This window comes from Petromyzon marinus, chromosome 1 (assembly GCF_048934315.1).
Source record: "Petromyzon marinus isolate PM22_M1 ecotype Great Lakes invasive population chromosome 1, UKy_Petmar_22M1.pri1.0, whole genome shotgun sequence".
NCBI lineage: Eukaryota > Metazoa > Chordata > Hyperoartia > Petromyzontiformes > Petromyzontidae > Petromyzon > Petromyzon marinus.
This window is the reverse complement of record NC_133667.1, coordinates 28,604,610-28,625,378: the sequence shown is the minus strand read 5'-3', so window position 1 is coordinate 28,625,378 and position 20,769 is coordinate 28,604,610. Positions and strand designations below refer to the sequence as shown.

General features: G+C 39.9%; 3 protein-coding genes across 6 annotated transcripts in view; 1 reads left to right on the top strand and 2 right to left on the bottom strand.

Moving 5' to 3' along the window:
- Positions 1 to 526: 526 nt before the first annotated feature.
- On the bottom strand, positions 527 to 9,161 carry LOC116939423 (very-long-chain (3R)-3-hydroxyacyl-CoA dehydratase-like). 2 transcript variants are annotated; one of them, XM_032947734.2, is made up of 9 exons: positions 8,036 to 9,161; positions 7,782 to 7,857; positions 5,993 to 6,038; positions 5,370 to 5,480; positions 5,123 to 5,250; positions 4,302 to 4,414; positions 3,443 to 3,549; positions 2,602 to 2,736; positions 527 to 2,405 (listed from the first exon to the last, which is right to left on the bottom strand). In XM_032947734.2, exons 2-9 carry the CDS (start codon positions 7,845 to 7,847, stop codon positions 2,329 to 2,331), a joined length of 783 nt encoding a protein of 260 aa, XP_032803625.1. In that variant the 5' UTR covers positions 7,848 to 7,857; positions 8,036 to 9,161; the 3' UTR covers positions 527 to 2,328. The 2 variants fall into 2 exon arrangements, with proteins under 2 accessions (XP_032803625.1, XP_032803634.1); XM_032947743.2 differs by lacking the exon at positions 8,036 to 9,161 and having other exon boundaries at positions 7,782 to 8,028.
- A 138-nt stretch (positions 9,162 to 9,299) lies between these two features.
- LOC116939433 (hepatoma-derived growth factor-related protein 3-like) lies at positions 9,300 to 14,215 on the bottom strand. 2 transcript variants are annotated; one of them, XM_032947766.2, is made up of 7 exons: positions 13,785 to 14,181; positions 12,188 to 12,249; positions 12,026 to 12,099; positions 11,675 to 11,813; positions 11,273 to 11,479; positions 10,327 to 10,443; positions 9,300 to 10,050 (listed from the first exon to the last, which is right to left on the bottom strand). In XM_032947766.2, exons 2-7 carry the CDS (start codon positions 12,215 to 12,217, stop codon positions 10,045 to 10,047), a joined length of 573 nt encoding a protein of 190 aa, XP_032803657.1. In that variant the 5' UTR covers positions 12,218 to 12,249; positions 13,785 to 14,181; the 3' UTR covers positions 9,300 to 10,044. The 2 variants fall into 2 exon arrangements, with proteins under 2 accessions (XP_032803657.1, XP_032803648.1); XM_032947757.2 differs by lacking the exon at positions 12,188 to 12,249 and having other exon boundaries at positions 13,785 to 14,215.
- A 5,528-nt stretch (positions 14,216 to 19,743) lies between these two features.
- The window catches only part of CCDC171 (coiled-coil domain containing 171), a 41,944-nt gene continuing 40,918 nt past the window's right edge, over positions 19,744 to 20,769 (top strand). Inside the window, exon 1 of one of the 2 annotated variants that reach the window (XM_032947693.2) lies at positions 19,744 to 19,955. The gene's annotated coding sequence lies outside the window, so the exon portion shown is untranslated. Of the gene's footprint in view, positions 19,956 to 19,988; positions 20,254 to 20,769 lie in introns of those variants that run through there. The other variant, XM_032947702.2, reaches the window with a different exon arrangement.

Here is a 20,769-nt window from a genome sequence, read left to right as displayed (position 1 = left end):
TGAAACCCAGAGACAACCCACTAGTATGAGATGTCACTCAAAAGGTCTGTAAAAGTTGGTTCACAACCCACTTTCTGTTCTGCCATCTGGCCACCTCGCAACCCCCATCGAAGTGTCCTTATGAGTCACAAGCATTTGGTGGTTGTATGGTTGCTCAAGGAGGAAAGCATCTGCACAGCCGTTATCTACAGTAGTCATACAGCCTCATTAAAATGATTACCATCAGACTACATGACGCATTTTGTTGCATAATGTACATTGTACTTTGTAAACAGGGACACGTTCCGGCTTAATATGCTCTTACCTTGGTATAAAATAAGGGTTAAATAAGCATTATCTCAAAACACCTCCGATGAGCACGGTCGACTATGTACAATGTGAGCGATAGAAGTTCAACATACACTCAAAAAAGTAAAGTTGTATTTATGAAATGTCATGTTATGCGCAGTTTCTGGCTCTATATATTATATATTTCGCGTAAAGTAGCAATTGCTTTAGCACAAATGAAAACCCAAAACACCACTGCTGTAGATATAAACTGCATTTATTTTTTTTATTTCCACGTGAAAACAAGAGCACAAATAACGTTGCCATTTCGGTTTCAATACTGCAAAATAAGCACCAACAATGTAAGATACCAATACCGTGCAAGTATGTACTCTGTACCCATCGCATAAACAATGAGTTGCAAGCTCTCTGTGCAAGTACTGGTGTGTCATTGGGGTATACAAGAGATCGTGGGTTCCATCCCAAGTCTGACGCATGTACATGTGGAGTTTGCATGTTATCCCCCGTGGTCGTGTGGATTTTTCTCCGAGTCCTACGGTTTTTCCCTCCACATTTAGAATCAACATGCGTTTATGGTGTTTGGCTGCTGTAAATGTACACATAAGCCACTTCATTGAGCTGTCATTTGTGGCCGGGTCGCTTCTGAATCACAGCCAAATAGCTCAGTGGGCCTTACCTGGTAAAATATAATTCGTGTATTTATTTTAGTTAGAGACATAACGGTTGTAGTATTCCATCACTGCCTTCTCTCGAGCTGTCTGTAATGGTCACACACCCAGCAATTGCAATGCTAACCTCACTGTACAATGACCAAAGTTGTTATAAGAGTCCAGGAAATGATAACGGTACTCTACTCACTTCCGTTTCATTTTGAAAACTAAAGATGCATTTAATAGTGGCACACTACAGTACGAGTACTGTGGAGCATTTTGGTTAAGAATTGGATGTTTTGAATCAACACTTCATAACCATTTACAGTCCTGCGTTGTAGTTAAACCACGTGTATTTACTATCCTGAAAATAAACTTTCGTCTTGCTTTATCATTACGGTAATTGAGCAAATTTTACATATTTTGAACTTCAATTTCGAGAGCAATTTTGTTAAGCCGTGTTTAATGTGAAGCATGCAAAGAGTACTGTATTTCAGTGCTATATGCTTATAACATTTTCTACAAATGAAGTTTTAATTGTATGCGGTTTGCACTGAAAATTGAAAATACAGCCCTTATAAACACAACGAAATGCAGCTATGGTAACTAAAAATCGTAAGATTTTTGCACAAATATAAATCTGTGTTCAATGTAATAGGCACTATTTGAAAAAAAGGCAATGGTTTGTCAAAAGCTGTTGAAAATTGGTTCTGGTATGTGACAACTGCTCCATATAAAAAGATTAGGTATATGGTGATACATACATTCAAATACGACCGAATTTTATGCAGTTAAGCAAAGAAAATCCACCATACAGACGAGAAGTAGAAATGAGTCACGACCCCATATCGTGACAATTGTTCAAATTGACGGCAGTGAATAGGCCGATTAACAAAAATATACATGTATTCAAGATTCACTATGATATGTCTAAAAGTATTGCAGTAATACTGTACTTTTTATTCAATGTAAAACTGCATAACTGTAGTAAACACTTCTCAATTTCAGTTTGTGATGTGTTTCATAAAAGGTTATATACAGTGAAAATAACTAATTCATATTTGACCCTATTACCCATAACTCCTATTATCTGTGGCAGCAGTAGGGTGTGTGAAAACTATTGTGACCCTAATCTTCCAATTGTCCCAAAGATCATTGCGGAATTATTTCCTATTGTCCGCAAATGTTCTTGACTAATGGGATGTGGGTGAAAAATCACTGATTATCCACGGTTATCTGTACATTTTTACTGTGGATAAAGGGAGTAAATTCAGAGATAATTTTGCAGATAACAAGATCCGCAATTTTTGGTTCCTCACAAGTTGAGGTCTATACAGTATTTTGAAAAAAAAAAGGTGTAATTACGTGGCACTTGGCAATGTGTGCATAGTTACTGGAACTTTTGTTTAAGCATTTCCAAGTTCTTCTGTCTTTGCTTGTAAAGATAATGGGAATTGACGATAAACCCTGAAAATAGAAATATGAGTTAGAAAAATTTAAATGTCTACACATTTTGACGAACATCATTTAAAATGTACATATATTAAGTTACAAACATGATACACAATTATACAATGTCCTTGCCTATTAGAGGCAAACCATGAATGCATAAATGCAGTTTGCTGTAAATGACAAAACAGGAGAAAAAAACTATCAGTCTTACTGAGTGGCAATATTAGTAGCAAATAAGTGTAGAGTACGTAAGGAAACAGTGCTGATATGTTAAGTGGCTCCTGGAAATTCAGGAAAACCTCTCCCGAGTGCTCAAAATGTTCAAGGGACTGCAGGACGCAAATCACTGTAAAGAGAAAAAAACACGAAGATCCAAATTAAAATTATTCACAGCACAGACAGTCCCACTTTTTCCAAGGCATCTGGCCAGTGTGGAATAGTGGGCCAAATATCCTCTAGAGAGCATGTCAAGAGCTCCCTCTTTTGGAGGTCTTTCTGCCAGCAGTGGCATGAGTGAGCAATTTCAGGGCTGCAGTTTGACCTTCTGTAAGCAATGAAAGGAACATTTTAAATACAGTACAGGAACTATATAAAATGTGGAGTAATTCTTTATATTAGTGTATACAACATAAACAAGTTTCCTATCTATTTTCTATGAGGCACTGTGTGGATTTCGGCATACAGGATAAGGGTGTTGCTCTTCAGAAGCGTTTAGCTTTGCTGGTCAAACAGGTTTGAAGAAGTGCAGCTATCCACAATTTACTTCCCGACAAGCAGTTTAGCAGCGACTTTCAGTGCATTTATTTAGCTGTTTGTTGGGGAGAGGCAACAAAGCCTAAAAACAAAACTTTACCATAATTTTTATACCAACTACTATCCTGTATTAATGGATTTAAAACGAAAACTCAGAAGATTAATTTTTCAACAAGATGAGAGCTGGATACCATACCTATGTTGCGACACATTTTTATATTTGCCATTCAGGAGTTATCGTTATACGGAAAAATGCAAAACTGTACTGAATTTATTGCAAGCAATCTGTTTGCTCAAACCTTCAGCAAACAAGACCAGCGGGCAGAGTGGAAGCCAGAAGGAGTAGCGAAGCCATGTAAGGAGCTCCCACTCCATGCTCAGGCTGGCAAGCATGTAATATGGGTACCTACGTGAAACACATCCATCGAAAATTTATTACTGTACTACACTTCTTCAGATAAGAATAACTAAATTTCTTACATCAATATCTTGCCATCTGAAATAGTGACATTTATACTTGAATGTGGTTTTAATTCAGTTTGGGGGGACGATCTAGTGGAGGTCGTGTGTCTACGGTGCAGCAGATGTGGATTCTGGTAGAGGGTAGAAAGCATTGGCGAGGTGTGGGTGGAATCAATGGCTTTGTCCATGACATCTTAAATACAGTAACATGTGTTTGTAATGACTCAAGTTTCACTTTAGTTTTAAACCATAAACATCATTGTGAATACCAATCCGGTTCTGCATGCACACTCAACCGTACACGATGTGGAATGCACACCGGCAACAAACGCCCGTCAGTCTACGCACATTGATGCATGTATTTTCGGCCATGTGAATTGACTCTCCTGCAAAAGTTCAAGTGAAGTTTTTGTTGCATTGTTGCTATAAATGTTATCATTACAGATTGGCCTCATTTTGAAGGTGGACACACTTAAGGAAGCACTGCTGATATCAAACCAAAAACCATTACTGTAGTGGAAAAGTTATGCTTTACTGTATTATATTATATACGTAGCAGTGTCTAATTAAGACACCATATCATATTCGCCCAATAAGTATATGTGGATGTCAAGCCACACGTTGCAATAAACCAGTTCCAAATGCTACTTTGTATACAACAATGTACAGTGTGCAATGTTTTCAGCACTTTTTCACCTGAATATTTCAATGGAGCTCCACAAGTAGAACACCGCAAACACCACCACTGTGTTTTGAAGCTCCTCTTGGTTCCAGATTACGACAAACAGCAGAAGGTTTCTACTGAGCACCTAATCCAAAGACACAAGAAATACAGTAAAAGAAAAGTCAACGGAAAGTACAATAATATGACCAATTCGCCAAGAATGCACCCGATCCCGTCAGACCACAGAAGCCAAGCAACGGTTGAGTCTGGATATTGCACGGATGGGCAACCACCACCATGCACAATAAAGAGGTGTACACAGAGTAGGCATTGTGGGCAGTAAAGAGTGACCAACGTAGAAGTAAGAAAAAGGTTTCATATAGAAGACATGATGCAGGCAGTGATGGGATAGAAACTGGTACTAGTTGGGACACATATGTAGGATGGACAACAACAGGAACATTAAAAGTGTAAAAGTGTGTTGTTGAAATTGAAGGAACCGGAAAAAGAGGAAGACCGAACAGAGAATGGCTTGGCGAGATAAGGGATTGGTGCCATAAAGATGCCCACTACTTGAGAATACTGGCACAAGAAAGACGAACGTGCAAATAAATGACGAAATGTGCAGTGGACACCTACGGGCTATCTGTCCATGGAACGTGATGATGATGATGGTGACTCCCCCCATCCTCACCAACCCGCACTGACCAGCAGTGAAGTACTGCATGGTAAAATACAAGTGCAGCCCTGAAATGTCTTGCTCGCGCCATAGAAATAAAATAAGCAAATATCTGGGTCATTCAGCTACAGCATTCCAAATGCATATTGTAAGAGTATTGTGTCTCCATCTCACCTGTAAAATCGTGGGGATGAGAGCACTTTTCGAGAGGCCCAGTAGCGAATTGATTACCTCCAGAAGCGACAAAGCTTGACAGTAACTCATGACTTCGCCGATTGCGTAAAAAGTATCTATCATTGAGTCTGCAGAGTAAAATAGACTCCAATTAATAACGGTTATGGACAACATTTTAAACAGTAGTGTATTGCGAGTTGTAAATAAAACAATATATATGTACACTGTGGTTTACTTGTATTCGTACCTTCTCCAAAATGAAGCATGCGAACGGTCATGTTGACAAATACCCAAGAATGTCCAAGGAACTGCATGAGGGAGTAAATAAATAAGTAGTACTTCCTTGCTGGTTCAAAATCTGCCACAAGAAAAGGGTGGTTATGCTTTAGACTTTTGCTTACTTACTCTGATGTATCTGTCCTTTTAAACTGGAAAAATATTAGTGTTACATAAGGGAATTTTGCATCATTGAGTCTAGGTTAAATTGACGTTTTAATTTCTCCGGCAACAATGAAGATGTATCACATGTACACTGTATCCATACTGTATATGATTACTACATTTTATATTTTGAGTACTGTACCAAAAACAGTAGTAATACTGTAATTCTTACACAAATAAAATGAGGACCCTTTTGTCGACACTTAACACCGGTGGCACTTTCACGCCGAATAATAATGCAATGGAATAAAAATCTAGTGTTGAACCTTTACGGATGGATTAAAACAGAAACATCAGTGTGATAGATTTTATTAAAAATCATTAAGCTTTAAAACAATGACTATACCAAGAGTAAGAGTCACTTGGGTAGTGTGTGGTGTCCACCTTATGTAGTGTAATGCTGGGAACATGAATGAGTGTGCCACTCACATGAACTACTGCCATCGAATGAAGATTCGCTGCTTCCTTGTGAATTCTTCATCCGTGGACGAAAAAAGTAAACAAAAAGTTAAGAAAGAGCAAAACGCCATAGCATTTAATACTAGAGTAGGGAGTTAATGATTAAAAGGGTTCACTTTTATTATAAGTCAGAACACTAGTGTTGATAGTGCAACAATTTCAATCGCCTCTGTTTTCTCTTGACAATTCTATAACATTAGTATTCTTTCACATCTGCTTGGCATTTCGACTCATAATTTTCAGTCATCGTTAAGAAATCTGTACACATCACAACATTACATGGGACTTGAGACACTAGATATTGAAATGTTAAAGGCTTTTTAATGTTTTTTTATAGTTGTACTGTAAAATTAAATGGCACACTGATGTCAGTGTATTTAAGGAGTATAAGTCAGGATGTATGTTTAGTGTTTACATTTCAGTCACTGATACAAGTATTCTTTGGTTCTTTCGGTAAAGTCACGTAGATGGAAAATAATAAAAATAATAAATAAATCATTAAAACCAAAAACTCACACGACGTTTCGATCGCAACACAAGCGGTCGTCATCATCTACGTGACTTTACCGAAAAAAACAAAGAATATGAATTCCTGCAGTCAACGAAAGTTTGAAGTCACTGATACAAGTGTTTGTTTGATGTACGTATGTGCTCAGAATCACCAGTCGTACTTGACTGTTATAGAGCACAATACTGTCATTACCCGCTAGATGGCAGTCAGATAAGCCATGAAGTACACACTTCGTATATACAGTACTGGATTATCCTGCAACATTACAGTACTCTGTTCTAGAGCACACTGCATTACTTAAGGCTAATATATACACATTGCACTTAATAAAGTACAGACAGTAACTAGAATATGAATTCCACTCAGGAAGAACAGTATTTAAAATAAGTACAGCCGAGAGCACATTCAGGTATGGATGTTCATCACCGATGAAAACACTGTCACCTGGAATTTGATGTTAGTTTAATGTTGTTCGCGAAGCAGTATACATAACTTTAAAAGCACATCATCAAGGTGGTCTTTAATGTGAGTTGCTGCCGGAATGTCACCGTTGACTTCCTATGTATTTATTCCAGAAGGTTGAGTTGGCCCCAACTGGAGTGAAATCGAGTAATTGTTGCCAAGAGAATCCCATAGCTGCCATGAAAGGTCCATACGGGCTACAGGAGTCTCACATCACATCATTTAAATACAAGTACGTTGTACTTGAAACATAAACAAAGACACGCCGCTTCTCCTAAGCTGAAGCAATATAAAGTTCAAACCTTGACTGAAAGCTTTCGTGACTGCAGGAATTCATATTCTTTGGGTCTTTCGGTAAAGTCACGTAGATAGGTACAAATGAATTAAAATAATAAATGTAAAATAAAACTACGTTTCTTGTTTATCTTTTTTATTTATTAATTTCGACCTATCTACATGACTTTACCTAAAGACCCAAATAATATAAAGTTAAAAACATTCAGTATGCAGCAGTGAACTAGATGTAGCATTACGGTTTACATTTTAAAGAAACCGTGCACCGTCACCCTAAACAAATAACATTTAAAACATAATTCGATGGTACTACTCAACGGCTATACTCTGGTGTTCATACATTAGATTCAAGAACAGCCAAGCGACCGTATCAAATACGGAACCATACAATTAAGTAAACGCATTCGGCGGAGAGTTTAGACTATACAGTGACATGCATTTGGAGAGGATCTCTGCATTATCTAAACTTCCAAAACTCACTTTTACACTCACCTTTCTGTCCAATGCTTGCGCTCTGCCCACTCCTGTTGGCCTGAACCTAGTAGTTTTCATAGCCATTATGCTTGTTCTGAGGATATATTTATAGCACGGTTACATTTCGTTATACATAAACGTTTCGGTGCCCGAAATGCTCGCAAGCTCCCTTTGGGGATGGGCATGCCAGTGCTTCTGTGCGTTAACTCGTTGTAAGAGAACCCTGCCCCAAAGGGATGCATGTGTGTCTTAAGAAAACGTTAAACACTTACGTTATAAACCAGAAGTAATGCCAGCGCCCGGCAGCTGTTACTGAAAAATGCAGTTTGCTTGGCTGAAAAGGTTTTGTTTTTGTGTCTCTCTCGCTTTTCGGGGGTGGGAAAGATTGACCAAATCCGGTCTTGGCAAAAAGGGGGCTGGGTTTTGTGGCCTGCGGAAGCAAAACGAAGCAGGCCAGGACGGGGGAACGTCGTGTTTTGAATGCTGCCCACCAGCAGCCAGACGTGTAAAAGAATGCACCGCTTTAAAAACAAATTAACCCCCCCCATAAATCCTTCTTCAGCTTCATTTGTGCAACGGTCAGTTCGCTCAAAACTTTAATTACCGTGCGAATTCGTTTTACACGTTGTTGTTCTGCGTGTAGTGGCCACTTATTTTGGATAACTTATACAAAGTATTGGCACTGCTTTAAACTCCATGGATGTACATTTTTTTTAAAAAGACAGGATGCGTGCATATATCCTGTCGCGCTGAACTACTACGGATAAAACCGGAGTACTAAAGAAAATACCGTTATTGTGTGTGTTCCTCTGACACTTTATTTGGGGTGATAGACAACTTGGTAAACATAACACGTTCGGACTGTTCTGCTGGTAACGTTGAAACGGCCAGGTGGGAGAAAACTACATGTACTTGAACCTTAATTATAACATGGCATATTTCTTAAAATAGCCAGCTCTTGTATTTTTTAAGAAATATTACTCAACGGAAATATTGTTCCTTAATTTTTTTATATTTTCAAGTGAAACCCAAGTCAGATGTTATACGTTGCGGTGTTCCCTATCATACATTTTTATTGTATACCCTTGTGAAAATATTTTGAGAGCCTAACAGCTGCACAACTTACACGTATGCCACAAATGTACTATGCAAATTGAAAAACTGAGGCATAGTCCAGTGAAAAGGAAGATAATGTTTATACATCACAATTTTATATAATTTACATTTTATTTTGTGCCATTCGCTGCTTTCCCAAATTTCACCCATTCATGTCTATACTGAAGCATGTTTTAATACACTTTTTTTACAAACCCGAGTAATTTTGGGAGCTTATCTTTAAATTTTAACTACATTTTCACAATCTCAAACATGTTTGGGCACTGGTCCCCATTTGTGGTCTTTTCACATTATCGTGTGTTACACATTTTCGTCTCATTGTACATCATTGTTATGCACCCGCACAAAATGTATTCGTATGAAGTGCGATTTATAACTACTTTAACACTTAGCTACGGCAGATAAACTGCATAATGAAGCTTTCAGAGTACAGTGTACACTTTATTTAAAGAGAAATTACATTAACAAAAGTGGTAACACTACATGAATGAATGGGGATAAAGTAAACAGACTCATAAAAGAAATACGCAGTCATACAATCAATTCCAATCCCCTGGAATATGTGCAGTCACTTAATACAACAAATCACATCACATCAGATTATCAGTCTATCCGAATTTAGGACACTAACAAAACCACAGGAATTTAAGTATTTAACTGTAATTATACCAATTAAAATTAAACGTAACACTCATCAGAACATGACTTTGCTGTACATTTTAAGTGTATTGTTTGTAAAAACCCACATAATTTGCAACAAAAATCTGTTATAAAACTTTTACATTATGTTTTTTAGATGCATTTTCTACACTACATTTATTTGCAAATACACAAACATGGATATAAAACTTGTTTTGAAACATTTATAAAGCAGATCAAAAGTAAAACTATATTTTCACAACTAATATGCATTACATGTACATTGAAAGGCAATTTAGATATGCAACACAAAAGAGCTATTACAACGCAAACCAGCAAAGCCTAAGGTAATACAAAACAAAGCACAGTAAAACACTGAAAACTGGTATTCCGTGAGATAATACCACATGATTCTGGACAATACATAAGCAGTTTAAAATTGGCATACTGGTGCACAAAGGAAATGTTCACTTGAAGGTGGCATACCAGAATAATTAATGTATAATTTGACTTCTGGTTGACAGAATTAAGTCTGAAAAGAAAAAAGGAAAACAAGTTGAATGAGTGTTCAGCATATTTGAATACTCTGTATATGCCATCGGTTGTTGGTGATATTTAAAACAATTACAATAGATTTTTAATGTTTTTTTTATGCAAACACATTTGATATAAAAATATGCCATTGAAATTATGGTCACGTTCTTACATGGTAAGAAAAATACATGAGGCATGATGATTGCAAATCAAATGTTATTGAGGTGTCCTTCAAAGCATGCCAATGATTTTTTTTTATCGCAACAGAAGTCACCTCATCGCGGGGTTTTTCTGGAGAGTTTGCAACCTGCTCCGTGTTTTGCTCGTGCTCCGAATTACTGTCTTGATCCTCTTTATTTTCCTGGTCGTCTGACCGTGTCCGCTTCCCTGACTTGAGAAAGAAAAAATATAACATACATTTTGTTTACCTTAATTTTAAATGCATGATCATAGATGTAACAAGACAAGCTCTGTGCTTTCCTTTGCCATGCCTTTGTTAGTCAAGTTTTTTCCCTTAAAGCTTGATTGCAGATACATTCAACGACTCGTAAAGCGGGATGGAATGCTCAGCTAATGGATCAAAAGATTAAATACATATACAAGTGCTGCCAAGACATTTCTGAAATAAAATGCCCACCAAAATATTTTTCACATGTAATGTATTGCTCTATACTGTATAATACTCCCGAGGTATTTTCATTCTCAAGGGCCAGGCAAAAGTTGTTACCTATGAGCCTGGTAACGAGAGTAAAAGTGTCAACTCGGCCTGATAGTTATACCAACTAATTAACTGTAACAAGGTATAATTGGATTTTTTTTAAATATTAAAAGAAATTTAATTGAGAAAGATACAGCCTTCTTATGCAAGCAGTAAGAGAACATGAAATACAAGAAATTAAATCGTAATTGTTGAGTTTTTACACGACTAAGCGGCTAATTTCATTTACTGTGACCAGACTGTGAAGGCAGGTAATCAACCTTATTGGTGTCTATGTGGAAAGTGTGCTAGTTTTGTACACTGTTAATTATCAATATCACAAGTTATGTAATTTACATAAATATAACTATAATGGTCAAAATAACTATATAAATTGTAAGTGTATTAAAACTAACATCTTCAGGATTAAACACTTCAATAAAACAAAATCCATTAATTTGTGCATCAATAAAAACCTAAAGCAATCTGTATCTGGAAAGTAACATCAACTTAAAATAAAAACCTCTTCATTTGGAGACTTCTTCCGTTTTACAGCAAGCTTGTGTCCCTTATCTTTCTCCTTCTCTTTCTCCTTTTCTTTTTCCTTCTCCTTTTCCTTCTCTTTCTCCTTCCCATGCTCATCAATTATCAACTTGCCCTCCTCATCACTGCTCTCCTCCACCTTCTCGCCCTTCTGATCCTGCTCCGTTTCAGAAGAACCCGACTGCTCCTAATGCAAAGAATCAGTGCACAATTAAACAAAAAACACAAAAGCAGGAGAAAACATTTTTTCAAAGTGCATTTACATCCACGAAAGCAAAGAGCAAAACATTGTGCTTGATGTTACGTCCTCTGGCCCCCTCTACTGTATTTAAATATTGCTTGCATTTATTCCAAGGACCTTTCACCCCAAGTAATCACTTACTTCATTTCCTCTGAACTTTACTGTGGGATTGTTTTCTATTTCCCATAGTCCTTCGTTGAATCCTTTCCTCTTCCCTGGCTTTCCAAACTTGTCCTTGTATTCTTTGTATGGAAAGATATCTTTTGCGTTGATAAAGGCACTAATGAAACATATGCAATAAGTTATTGACTTGTACACCGTGGCCAGAAATTCAATCCCTTACAGTCAGTAAGGAAGCAACTTATTTTACAATGATAGCAACACAAACATGTAGCTGTTGTACACATATATGCAGCATATATACGGTGTATTTATTTACTGTGTGCGTTATAATATAGTCTATATGATTAGCACAATGTTTTTTTGGCTTACGTTTCATGGGTGCCAAAGAAAAATATGGGATATTTGTTTGGCGGTTTTACGGCTCCATCGGAAAGTTCATCGATCTGCACACACCACACAATTCAACAGTGAAAATACGGTGTGTTGTTTTAAACAGATAAAGCCACTGTGTTGCGCATGTGCAATACTTACTGAGCTGTTAATGTGCAACACTGTACGCATGTGCTGCAATGAATGCAGTCTCAAGTCACAATCTGTGAAATCAAATTGCACATTTACTAGACACTATTGCATCATTTTATATTTTGGTGGACCTTGTGCGTTTTGTTTATACAGTGCAACCAATAATGAAATTGGGCTCCATGCATACCGCCAGTGGGAATGTACATCACCATAATTCATGTATTTTATCCAGGAAAGTATCACTGAATTTCAGCACAATATTTTCCAAAGGATGAATAGACATCAATTTTAAGGAATGTTTTGAGTGCGAGGTTCATGAGCCAATAGCTGTATTATCTGCTGGTCACATTGCAGTCCAGTCGTATTGGGAGTTCATATATCTGTGATTCGCCGTTGGATTATATGCATGCATCATGGTGAGGGAGGAGGGAATTGGAAGTTTAACTGACAAACGTATGCACTAATTTCAAATTTGCAATATCCTGAGTAAAATAATTACAATTTTAAGCCTACATGAACACAAAAACGCAAACTATATTTGAATATATATTAATCCATATTGCACTTGAAAATAGTTTCAAGTTTGCTGCTACAAAATTGATAAAGGGCTTGCGACATTTATGCAAGTAGAAGTTTTCCAAGATTCAGAAAGGACCCTTGCACCAAACACGTGCCGTTTTGCCTGTGCAGTATTAAGATGCTTCCTGTAATAAATGGAAACAACTTTTGTCTGTACTTGCACTCAGGTACAAAACATTAACACAATTGAGAATAGGTTTTCCCCTTTTTTCTGGCAACAAAACACAATGTGCCAATACACGATGTTTGTGTATACATTTATCTAATGTCATTACAAAAAAAAGTTTTCCCGCAGCGGTATTTAGAAGCAACGATACGAACACATCGGTGCAAATGCCTGTAACTATTCAGATTCATCACCGCACAAGTGCACGAGGTTTGCCTTTACAGCTGTTTACAGATGCCTCCTGGCACGAGGTTTGTCCGTACCCGCATTTAGGTATAAACGCATTCGTGCGCATCAATTCAAATGCACGACGTTTGCATCAATTCAAATGCATGACGTTTGCCTGTAACCGAATTCTGATTTGTGTAGACGCACATAAATCATCAGCGCATGAAATTTGCCTTTACGGCCACGGTATTAAAGACGTCCCCTGGCAGTGTGAGCCTTTTTCCCGTACCTGTACGTTTCAGGTGCAAAACGCATCATTGCACATCAGTGCAAAAATGCACGAGCTTTGCACCGTAGGTGTAATCCAGGTGCAAACGATTAATAATAATTAGAAACCACATCGGTGCAAACCCAGCGCGCACCGAGCCGGGCCCCGGCCGAAAAAGCCCGCGCCAGGCCGCGGACAACTTTTAAAGCCGATCTGCCTCTACCGCCACGAGCAGCGGGCGTATTGCATGCACGCAGGCAAGAGGACGACTAACTTTGTTCCCCTTCACTTATGCGATCATCACCTTCTCAAGCGCATCTTCCCTTACCGCCACGGAGAATCGTCAGACGGCGCAAAAGACCGGAGAAGGAGGGTGGGGGGGAGGAGCAGACAAGCCGCGCGATTTTGGCGGCCACAGCGCTTACCCTGGCAGGCCAGTGCGGGTAGCCCTTCATCTTAGCGAAAACCAAGTCACCCGGCTGAAACGTTCGGGCCATGGTTAGAGCATAGACGAAGGCCTGGGGGGTTGTGCTGTTTGCGTTTGTTGTTGTTGATGTTTGTTGTTTATAATTGATTAAGAGGCATTAACAATGCGCGCCTTTACGCCGCGGAGCCTCGCTTCGGGCGAATCCAACTGCGCGGCACAACGTTGGGGGGAGGGCGAGGAGAAAGGTGGATTTGATGGTGCTCGTGGTCGGTAAACCATTGTCACCAACGCTACAATTAGATTTTAAATGTGTGAACACACGACATTTTATTGAAATGCGCAACGGCCGTAAATGAATAACATAGCGTTGCATAGTTATTGTGATGTTCGGTTAATGGGCGTACGACGCAACGAATGGTGGAGTTCTTTAAAATGAAATTTTCTGAACCCCCCCCCCCCCCCACTATGAAATGCGCTCACCCGTAACGATCTGGAATGGGTTACGGCGGCCGAGAGTGGTCAAAGAGTGATTTTTTTATTTAATCGAGGCTTTGAAGATTAAGATTGACAACGTTCGAGGAAACTTATTGCAAAACATGAATGCTCTTCAGCTTTTAAGAATTCAAAATAATAAATGGTTGCTGCAACAGCAGCAGCAGCGATTTAGTTGTCTTATTTTATACAGTTCCAAGGCATGCCTGTAAACCCCTTTATCAGAGCCTTTATTATTTTACAGACCCATTCAGACCTTATTTGTCACCCTGTGCCCTTATAAATCTCAACGTTCATCCTACAACGTCCCAGCACGAGGGAGAAACACAAACAAATAGATAAACACATTCTCTTGTTGCCCGTATTGAAACGGCTGTGCGCCATGTGGACCTGAAAACTCAAATTTTCCTGTACAACAACTATACGTGTAAAACGTATGGGTTGACAAGGATGCAGTTTTTGTTAATGCATTGCAACCTGAAATCGTTAATGATGGGATATATGTAAAGTAAAAAAAATCGATATCCATTATCGAAAACATCGATGGTTTTTTTCCGATGTTCGATTTTTAAAAAAATGTGCAGGCAAGAGTGAACTAAATGTTCAAAAGGGGTTGTTTATTGTTTAGAGAAAACTAAATGGGTTACAAAATAGCTTAAATTGGCGCGCACCGCGGACATTGCTCCGAATAATTCGCGATATTTCGCTCCGGCGCCGTACGCTCATGATTACTGCAAGAATTCGCCAAAGAGATCCATAAATCCGCGGATTTTAAGATCAATGATCTCCGCCGATATCGAGAGGAGCAGCAAACCACGTGTAATACCCGAATTACATGAAGTTTTCCCCGAATTACATGACGTTTTCGGGTTATTGGAGCCTGGGTCATTCGAGTCCCCCATGTAATAAAACGTGAGAGGGCTGTGATTCAGGATCAACGAGAAATAAAACACCCAATACGTTACTTTTCCATGATATATCGGAAGACAAATTAATAATCATTTCATAGGAAAAATACAGTGTCACAAGGCTCTTGTTGAAGGATCAAAACATCCATATACATCGGAGCCAAAACATTAGTGTCATCGATGTATCAATGTTTTTTTTTGGCCCATCGCAAGTTAAAGCCATTGCTTTTTGATACATTTAAAATGCAAATAAACGAATGCACAGAACTGGTTAAAATTCTGAAATGATTTTCAGCCTGTGTTGCTTCATAATCAATTCAGCAGTAATTCATAATTTTCCCATTTAGCTGACCATTTAATGGATTGAATTTTCATTATAGAATTAGTCATGGATGACTAAATTAGAATCGACTCAAGGTTGTCGTACTTCCTACTTTCCTGCAATACAATACAGTACATATGAAAACAAAAATATTTTCATCTTTATAATTTTTTAGCAATGTTATTGAATATAAGTCTCCACTACATTCAGGATGCTCGTGTATTATGTAACCGGTATATATCTATATTGTATTTATACAGCACTATACTAAAGTATTACGTAAAAGTAAAAAAACAGTTCGAATTGGTTAAATACTGTTCATTTAAAGTTATTTCAATGTATGGTAGAATGGCGATGCTTACACAACGCACCAGGTACTCATTTGAGGCTGAGTCAACCGAGGGGAGCAGACCACTGACCGCTTACACTACCGCTCTCCCTTCCCACACACAGTCACAGACACGTGCACACGCATTCTCCATCAAGAAACAACTGGGCTTGATGATCAGTGGTGAAGAATAGTGATGGAGTGGCAGACAACGAATAGAATCTGTTCCAGAAAACGTCCACCAAGAAGATGGAGCGTAGAAATCAGATCGTGCACGAGTGTGAGGTGGATTAGCACATCGCAGGATTGTGAGAGATGGTGGCAGCTTGCGGATGCATTCGTCCAGTCCGGTGGTGGATTCATCTTGGCTGATGATAATGATTACAAGAATACAATGATGTATATTATCCAGGTATCCTGCATAGCCCAACGAACAGTCAGCTGTGTCATTGCAAACATCAGCACCGAGTTGTGATGTGGTCTCTATGTGAGGTGAGGGTTCAACTCTCAGGGTCATTTCTTTCCGATGTCAAAGACTAAAGTCAATATCTCTATAAATTCTAACAATTCATAAAACCTAAGCTCTTTTTAAACATTGCCTCCGGGGAAAGAAGATGAAATCACAGAGCCCCATTCCAAGTGAGGGTAATTTCCAAGCCATGTGAAAGCAATATGAGGCTATTTTATGTGTCCACTTGGTCCCTGTTGTAACACTGAAGCTGCTATGTCATGCAGTACAGTACATTAATTGAGGAGCACCACAATTTCTTACATTTATGAAATCAATGCATGGGTATTCTGCGTAGTTCTTTTCAATGCCACACTCATTTTCAGACCCTCAGCAATGCCACCATTTGCCTCCAATGACTTACAATACTCTACGTATATCTCCATTAATAATGTGGAATTTAATGATAATTTCATCATAGTTGTTAATTACTGCAGTTAATAATTTGGTGTAAAACTTCCTTTAAATATTCGTAGTCTTTAAACCGTCAATGGGCTCGTTTAGAATGTTCCTCCAGGTTTCATGATTCATCGCCCTTCGCCATGCAGGTATCCTGGATAGGCATGGTCCCCATCATCGAGCCCGCGATCCGTGAGCATCAGGTTGAGCGTGGGCATCCCCGAGGCCGAAGCCCACGTACGGTCGGGGTTTTTCTTCCGAATCTGATTTAGACACTCAGCCGCAGGGCAAGGTAAGCTGGAATTTACCAATGTCAGTACGAGATCGATGATAAAATGTTGAGTTACAGTCCAGTACTAAACCTTATCTCACCACGAGTGCCCTGAAAAGATAACTCATGTTGGTTTCACAAATTTATTGGCAAAACCGTGATGTCAAATTGGCTCGTCAAATTGTGAGCACATACAATAACTTATCAAATTCTGGCCGACACAATGAAGATTGTGCTGGTGGCCTCATGTAAAAAAATACACTAAATTTGATGTGGTTCGCGTAAAAAAGTGGATAACATTCACACGAAGTTTGGGATTAGGGTTATTGTCACAAAGGACATAAAATGCACTATAACGCTATGGGGTTCTATTGATTGCAGTAAAATATTATGGGAGGTGAGAGTTCGTGTTAAATAGAGCTCAGGAAAAGTGAGTAATGGTGGCTTTAACGGTCTGTCAAAGAAAGTGAAAGGCTGTTGGTTGACATGTCAAATTTAGCTTTTCAGCAGATTTTTCAATGTTAGTCCTCACATTAGTCACTTGGGAAACCTACGGGTGGTTGTAGTTAAAACCGGAAGGGAATCAATCCTCTTAAAGCAAGAAAAACACCCCAGCGAATAAACTCACTCTGTTGGTCACTGCACGTGTACCGCCTCTGTGTTAATCTACGACTGGATGAGGGCCTACTGAACGATGTTGATCATGAGGGTTGTTTGACCATACTTCACCACGCCGGTCAATGCAGGTTGGTGAAGGGTGGGGGCCCATGTCACTGTAGGGAGCTCTAGAAGATAGTGCGCTAACCGTTGCGCCACCGCTCCCCACTGCAGTATTTCAATGAAACACATTATTTGATGGTACCGTACTGCGTAACCAGCGGTACACAAGCACAAATAACAAAACAACTCAACAGATTTGTCAATAAGGGGCCGTCCATAAATGACGTCACCCACCTAGGGGGGGGGGGGTCAGACATTTGTGACGATGTGTGACGAGGGGGGAAGGTGTTTGAGAAATGTGACGTCACATCAAACTAAGCAACTTTAAATAAATATAGAATTGTTATCAGAATCATCAGATTCGGAATCATCAGAAAGGGGTTTTCGCCATGAGAGTTCACACAGACACGGAATTTACTTTGGCAGGATGGTGCATACATTCAACATATAGGAATCTAAATAAGTGGTAAACAAATCTTACTATAGTAAGGGTTCAAAGTCTAACTAACATCAAGGGGCTAAAGTATATAAAATTGAATAAATATCGAATATAAAATAGCTATAAGATACAATCTAAAAATAAAAAAAATACAAATAGGGTAACATAGTTAATATTGGCAAGGTGTCATTTTGTAGATAAAATGTTAAAGTCAGTGTAAGCACTTGGCCTTGTTTAAGAGGCCAGTAGTGGATGGGAAGAAACTTTTTGTGGCGTGAGGTTTTGGTCCTGATGGACCGCAGCCTTCTGCCGGAGGGGAGTAGCTGAAACAGAGAGTGTCCAGGGTGGGAGGAATCGGCCACAATCTTCCTCGCTCGCCTCATGGTCCTCGTGGTGTGCAGGTCCTCGAGGGTTGGTAGATTGCAATCACCTTCTCAGCAGTGTGGATGATGCGCTGCAGTCTGCTCTTGTCCTTGGCAGTGGCACAGCGTACCAGACGGTTATGGAGGAGGTGAGGATGGATTCAGTGATTGCTGTATAGAATTGCACCATCATTGTCTTTGGCAGGTTGAATTTCTTCAGCTGCCGAAGGAAGTACATCCTCTGTTGTGCTCTCTTGGTGAGGGAGCTGATGTTCAGTTCCCACTTGAGGTCCCGGGAGAGAATAGTGCCCAGGAAGCGGAAGGACTCGACAATTTTGACTAGGAAGTCGCACAGGGTGATCGGGGTGAGTGGGGCTGTATTCTTCCTGAAGTCCACAACCATCTCAACTGTCTTTAGAGCATTTAGCTCTAAGTTGTTCTAGCTACACCAGGTCACCAAGTTGTCAGCTTCCCACCTATAGTCAGACTCATCCAACACTAATTGTTATAACAACACTCCTACAACATCAGAGTGCAGCGCCACATTAAATACGCACTACAATGACAATAGTTTAAAGCGATTTGAAGCATGTTTTATTTTCAAAATGGAAATTTGGTTTTGGGGGGGGGGGGGATCAGAGCTTTGTGACGTCATATTTGAGGGGGGGGGGTCTGACTTTTTGTGACGCCGTGTGACGAGGGGGGGGGGGTCAAAATCGTCCAAAATCGAGTGACGTAATTTATGGACGGCCCCTTATTGACAAATATGTCGAGTTGAGCTATCATTTGTGGCCAGGTCGCTTCTGAAAAAGAAGCAAACAGCTCAATGGGCGTTACTTCGAAAGATTAAAACAAAATAGCATACATATTGACTTAAAGCTTTCGTGACTGCAGGAATTCATATTTTTATAGCATATGTTTGTATATTTTTGTTAAGTTATTTATTTACATTTCTTATACTTTGCACTCCGATCGTGATTGTGTATTGTTTGCCTTCGTAACGTTCTGACACTCCTCCCTACTGGACAGCTGCAAAAAAGAGCTTCACGGCTCATCGGATTCCTCCTGCAGTACAGAATGGAGAACAGCTGTTTGTGTGGGGGGCGGGGCGGGATTCTGTGTGACGCCCCTTCCCCCACCGTGTGTGTCACTCATCCCACCGGCCAATCAGCGCGCGACACTCATCCTACCGGCCAATCAGCGCGCTGCCGGAAGTGGCGATTGCAGCCAACGGGAGAAAATGGCGTCCGATTCAAGCGTGCGCTCCGTCGACTGCTGGCGGTGAAGAGAACAGCTGAGGGGCTGGTGCTGGTGGTAGTGGTAGTGGTGAAGAAGACCGGCGCCTGTCCGTCGCCTCACTCTGTCAACGTCCCTGCGCGACCTCGGGTCGAGAGAATAGAGAGAGAGAGTCCGTGAGAAGGTGAGGTAATGATTAAGAGGACGCCGCGACCTCAGCGTCTTCCCGCTGAGGTCGCCGCGTTTTTTTCTTGGCGGCGCCCGGCAAGCCTCGGGCGAGCGGCGTCTCCCATCGCCGTGGCAACGCAAGGAAAGGAGCTTACTTCGCCGTGTTGTCGTAGTTTTGTGGTTGATGAACATTTTTTTTGTTTGTTTGATGAAACTGCGTTGGCAGTGGTGCATGGTATAAGCGACGATAACCAAACGGTCAACGACGCCGGTTTAACACGTAGGCTTTCGCGACACTATCATCCAGAATACAGGTTTGTTTTGGGTTAGATCGCGTAAGTATATCAAAGTGTCCTTAAACCCGCCACCACCCGACACAGCCGATTAGCAAGGGCTGTCACGTAAATAGAACATGGCAATTCGTTACTAGTACAGCAACACCGGTATGTTGCAGAGCAAAGCCGCATCATTTACAAACTGGAGTACGACGTTTCGCCGGTAATTACAACAAGTTTCATCGGGCGACAGACAAGAGAGACGGGGTGGCCAGTGCTGGGGTACATTGTTGAGTGACATTTAAGACAAATACAATCGTTATTAATGTGACCGATACTTTTGTATACAATTCTTGCAATCAGTTGTGTTGGTGCGGTTGCTGTCCTTTCAAACGAGACAATGTACTTATTGTAGAGTGCAGTGCTCTGGTTAACATCGTAGCATCCCGAGTTATGGTTATAACACTACACAGGTACCTGTAATGGCACATTTACAAACGGGGTCCGTAAAATTTTGATTTAAAGCTTTCGTGACTGCAGTGATTCATATTCTTG